The sequence below is a fragment of the Macrobrachium nipponense genome, chromosome 33 (assembly GCF_015104395.2).
Source record: "Macrobrachium nipponense isolate FS-2020 chromosome 33, ASM1510439v2, whole genome shotgun sequence".
In the NCBI taxonomy this organism is placed as follows: Eukaryota; Metazoa; Arthropoda; class Malacostraca; order Decapoda; family Palaemonidae; genus Macrobrachium; species Macrobrachium nipponense.
Genome location: NC_087219.1, coordinates 21,887,771 through 21,893,301, shown reverse-complemented (window position 1 = coordinate 21,893,301; position 5,531 = coordinate 21,887,771). Strand labels below are relative to the sequence as shown.

Genomic DNA, 5,531 nt, shown 5'->3' with positions numbered 1-5,531 from the left:
AATGATGCTTCAACACACCACCACTTCTTGGAGGACTCCAAGTCTTCAGAGGAAGTGAAATCAGGTGAAACATTTCTCTTCGACGAGAGACTGATATTTGCTTCAAAGATCTCTCTGAAGTCGCTCCTGGCAAGGGAACTCTGGAGCCTAGTACTGGAAAAGATATCCTTGCTCCGCCTGAGGAATTGAAGGAGGCTCCGGATTCTGATGATGATCCTGGAGGGAGAGCTCCGAAGCTCCGAGCACTGAAGACTTGATTTCTCTCCAGAAGGACTGTCGGAGACCCAGGATTCCTGGGAATTCCAAAATTTTTCCCGTGGCAGATTTGGAAACTAAGGCAAGAGGAAGCAGCTTGTATAGTTATACAACAAAATGAACCCATTAGTAACATTTGGTTGTGCTTTATTAGCTGCTATTGTGAATGCTGCTTATACCTCGGTGTTCGACGCCCTCTGGACGTCAATTGGTGCCGAGGGAAACGATTATGATCTTACACATTTATATGACGATTGCGTGAACGACGTGAACGGACCGTGGAACTCACCAACGGCGGCAGGCATTGCTGCCACCGGTCTTGTTGTTGGTGGTCGCCTAGGTTGGTTGGCGTACAGGAAATGGAATAGTTTCGGCAAGGAATCTGAAGATGCGGACCAGGACCATAAAACAGACGAGAGGAACGCCCAAACCCAGGTGTCTCTAGAACATCTGGGACAACCGCAACCTGACCACGAACCAGATGTGGAGGAACACCAGGAAACCGACAAAAGGAACGTCGAAACCCAGGTGTGTCTAGAACATCTGGGTCAAGTGCAATATGACAACGAACCAGGCGATGACATAGAAAATTCCAAATTGGCAGACATCTTGCGTCTTCAAGAGGAACTGCTTGAGGAAAAGAAGCAGTTAGAGGAAGAACTGAGAGATGCTGCCAGTCAAAGAAACAGGATAGAGGAATGTCTGGAAGAGACACAAGAAGAAGTCCTGGTTCTGAAGGACGAAATGATGGCAATGGAATATGAAAACGAGCTGAGTTTACGACAGAAAGAAAATGAAATTGCGGCTGCCAAAGACGCCATGGATGTGGCTTTAGACCATCAGCGCAAAACAAATAACCTCTTAAAACAGGCAGAGGCCCAGAACGAGGCTTTACAACGTCGCCTGATGGAAAAAGACGAGTTGATAAAGCAGAAAAAAGACGAACTGGAACGGAAAAATGAAGTCGAAGGCAGGGTGACAGAAGAAAGCGAGAGACTGAAAGCTGCTCTTCGACAGCAGATGCAAGAAATCTCAAGAAAGGAAGAAGAGCTGAACGCGCGCTTGAGAGAAGTCACTCAGAAGGAAAAAGACTTCGATTTTTACATGAAAAATGCTAAGAAGGATCTGGAACAGAGAGAGAAAAATCTCTCCCAAAAAGGGAAGGAGCTGGACAAAAAGTTCTCCAATTTACAACAGGCGAAGAAGGACATCAAAAGCGAAGAGAAGAAAGCAGAAAAGGCAGGGCAATCGGCCCTGGAGAAGGAAAATGTCCTACTGAAATTGGAGAATGAGTTGAAGAAGAGGGAAAGAGCTCTCCTCAATAAAGAAAAGGACCTCCTTCAATTAGAAGAAAAGTTGCGCGGTAAAGAAGAAGCTGTCCTTACATTGAAAAATAATGTTATGAAGCTCGATGAAGAGTTGCAATCCAAAGAGGAGGCTGTCATCGAAACTCAGAATAATCTCTTGAGATTCGATGAGAAACTACAGGCGAGAAAAGATGAACTGGTGGCAAAAGAAGAATCCATCAGCCACCAAGAATCTGTTCTGATGGAATTCGATCAGAAATTACAGGCAAGAGAAGAAGAACTGGTGGCAAAGGAAGAGTCCACCCGCCAGCAAGAATCTGTTCTAATTGAATTCGATCAAAAATTAAAGGAAAGAGAAGAAGAACTGGTGGCCAAGGAAGAGTCCATCCGCCACCAGGAATCTGTTCTGATGGAATTCGATCAGAAATTAAAGGAAAGAGAACAAGAACTGTTGGGGAAAGAAGAGTCCGTCTGTCACCCAGAAATAGAAGAGGACTTACAAGGGCAAAGGCAGCTCCCTCAAAACGGGGCAAGTCCAGTGCTAGATGATAGGTTACCCGAAGAAGGTGAACCCAAAGAAAGTTGTGAGACACCCCCAGTCAATGAGGACAAAATTCTACCTGCTGGGGAAGAAGAAAAAACCGAAGTCACCGAACTCTCAATTGCTGATCGCCACACTTCACTGAATGAAGTGGAGAATGTTAAAGAAGAATGCCTCAAAGAGAGAGAAAGGGGGAAAGGAAGGAAAATAGACGCAAAGAGGCAAGAGAGACAGCAAGAGCGTCTTGAGGAGAATAGTCCAGTGTTAGAGGATGGGTTACCAGAAGAAGGTGAACCCAAAGAAAGTTGTGTGCCTACTTCACTGAATGAAGTGGAGAATGTGAAAGAAGAATGCTTCAGAGAGAAGAAAGGGAGAGGAAGAAAAAATAGACGCAGAAAGAGGCAGGAGAGACAGCAAGAGCGTTTTGAGAAGAAAAGTCCAGTGTTAGATGATGGGTTACCCAAAGGTGAACCCAAAGAAAGTTGTGAGACACCCCCAGTCGATGAGGACAGAATTCTGCCTACTTCACTGAATGAAGTGGAGAATGTGAAAGAAGAAGGCTTCAGAGAGAAGAAAGGGAAAGGAATGAAAAATAGAAACAGAAAGAGGCAGGAGAGACAGCAAGAGCGTCTTAAGAAGGAAAACACCATTGTATCAGAAGCAGCCGCCAGACCTGAAGTGGAAGACGGTGAACCTGAAGAAGGAGGATCTGGAAGTCCAAACCTTTCAGATGAGGACGCATCACTACCTGCTGGGAAGGTCGACGTGGAAATGGCCCAACTATCCATTGCCAATCCCATCAACATCATCTATGATGTGGAACAATTGGAAGAAGAATGGATAGAAGAGGAGAGGAAAGGAAAACGGAGAAACAGAAGGAGAAAGAGGCAGCGAGACCAGAGTGAAGATTATGCGCCTGTAAACAGTGAACCTGAATCAGGAGTTGAAGAAAATTCAATAATAGAGGACACTGTAGAAATGGAAGACAACAACGAATCACACGATGACAGCGAAGAATCAAAGTATTGGGAAGACTCAGAAGATGAGGAGTTCTCAGAAGAGCAAGATGAGGAGGACGAGGATGACTCAGAAGTAGAGGATGAGGAGGATGAGGAGGACTCTGAAGAGGATGAGGAGGACTCTGAAGAGGATGCAGAGGATGAGGAGGACTCTGAACAAGATGAGGAGGATGAGGAGGACTTTGAAGACGAGGAGGAGGCTGTGGAGGAATCAGATCAAGAAGAAGGGGAAGAGGATGAGAACTCAGAACATAAGAGGCCTAAAGTTAAAGCTAAAGCTAAAACTCAGGCTCAAGAGTATGTATGGCGGATTCCAGGGTTACCCAGGAAACGAATTCCGGGACTACAGAAGATGAGGCCGCCAAATCCGCAAGCGAAAAAATGCCGCAAGAAGACGAAGGAGCAAAAGAGCCAAATGAAACAGGCTCGAAAAAAACAAGTCCATCAAAAGGTTACAAGGAATCAGTTCCAGCGAGGAGGAAACAGATGGTGAGGGACGGACAACAGGTAAAAAGTCTGGTCCTGGACTTAGCTTGCGGGTGACAAAGCCTGGCTTTCCCCCACCCCAGGCAAGGCGTGCATGGACTACACCAACAGAGGCCAGCAAACTGCCCTTCCCCACCAGGGCAGGCAGATGGACTCCACTAGTGGGACCAATGGCTGGTTCCCCCCAATCAGCCATTGCCTCCCACTGACGGACTCCACCAGGCAGACGGACTCTACCAGCGAGGACCAGTGGGTGCCCTTCCCCACCGAGGCAGACGGATGGACTCTACCAGCGAGGACCAGTGGATGCCTTTCCCCGCCGAAGGACAGGCGGAACGGACTTCTACCAGTCAAGGAGGACCAGTGGGATGCCCTTCCCCACCGAGGCAGAACGGATGGACCTCTACCGCGCGAGGACCAGGGGGTGGGTGCCCCCTTTTCCCCACCGCAAGCAGGCGGACGGACCTCTAACCAGCGGAAGGACCAGTAGGTGCCCTTCCCTCCATGCCGGAGGCAGGCGGACGACTCTACCGAGCGAGGACCAGTGGTTGGTCCCTTCCCCACCAGAGGTCAGGCGGACGGACCTACCTTACAGCGAGGACCAGTGGGTGCCCTTCCCCACCGAGGCAGGCGGAACGGACTTCTACAGCGTAGGACCACGTGGGTGCCCTTCCCCACCGCGAAGCAAGGCGGACGGACTTCTACCAGCGCTAGGACCAGTTGGGTGCCCTTCCCTGCCGGGAGGCTAGGCGGACGGACTCTACCAGGCGAGGCGACCAGTTGGGTCGCCCTTCCCTGCCGAGGCAGGCGGAAGCGGGCACTCTAACCAGCGAAGGACCTAGTGGGAGGTGCCCGCTTCCCCACCGAAGCAGGTACGCGTGACGGGACTTCTTTCCAGCAGAGGACCAGTGGTGGATGCCCTTCCCTGCCGGGAGGCAGGGCGGACTGACTCTAGCCCAGCGCGGGACCAGTGGGTGCCCTTCCCACCACCGAAAGCAGGCGGACGGACTCTTACCCGAGCCGAGGAACCGAGTGGGTTGCCTTCCCCCCACCGAGGCAAGGCGGACGGACTCTAACCAGCGAGGACCAGTGGGTGCCCTTCCCCGCCAAGGTGCAGGCCGGACCGCAACTCTATCCCAGCGAGGACCGCAGTGGGTGCCCTTGCCCCACCAAGGCAGGCGGACGGACTCTGCCAGTTGGGCCAATGGCTGGTTCCCCCCAGCTAGCCATTAGCTCCCACTGGTCAAGTCCACCTGCTTTGGTGGGGATGGGCAGCCTCACCTGGCCCCCGCTTGTCGAGCCCTTCCCCCTACTTCGGCTGGGATGGGCAGCCTCTCCTGGACCCCGCTTGTCGAGCCCTTCCCCCTACTTCGGCTGGGATGGGCAGCCTCTCCTGGACCCCGCTTGTCGAGCCCTTCCCCCTACTTCGGCTGGGATGGGCAGCCTCTCCTGGACCCCGCTTGTCGAGCCCTTCCCCCTACTTCGGCTGGGATGGGCAGCCTGCTCCTGGACCCCGCTTGTCGAGCCCTTCCCCTACTTCGGCTGGGGATGAGCAGCCTCTCCTGGACCACGCTTGTCGAGCCCTTCCCCCTACTTCGGCTGGGATGGGCAGCCTCTCCTGGACCCCGCTTGTCGAGCCCTTCCCCCTACTTCGGCTGGGATGGGCAGCCTCTCCTGGACCCCGCTTGTCGAGCCCTTCCCCTACTTTGGCTGGGATGGGCAGCCTCTCCTGGACCCCGCTTGTCGAGCCCTTCCCCCTGCTTCGGCTGGGATGGGCAGCCTCTCCTGGCCCCCGCCGGTCGAGCCCTTCTACCTGCTTTGGCTGGGATGGGCAGCCTCTCCTGGACACCACCGGTCGAGCCCTTCTACCTGCTTTGGCTGGGATCGGCAGCCTCTCCTGGACACCGCCGGTTGAGCCCTTCC

General features: G+C 52.6%; 1 protein-coding gene across 1 annotated transcript; it reads left to right on the top strand.

The window, feature by feature from the left end:
* The first annotated feature begins 372 nt into the window (after positions 1–372).
* LOC135202786 (trichohyalin-like) lies at positions 373–3,615 on the top strand. The gene has a single exon (XM_064232245.1). The coding sequence runs from the start codon at positions 373–375 to the stop codon at positions 3,613–3,615; it is 3,243 nt and encodes a 1,080-aa protein (XP_064088315.1).
* The last annotated feature ends 1,916 nt before the right edge of the window (positions 3,616–5,531 follow it).

Bases quoted from the DNA above. Each gene is read 5' to 3' on its own strand.
- LOC135202786 (XM_064232245.1), top strand. From the start codon at position 373: ATGAACCCATTAGTAACATTTGGTTGTGCTTTATTAGCTGCTATTGTG.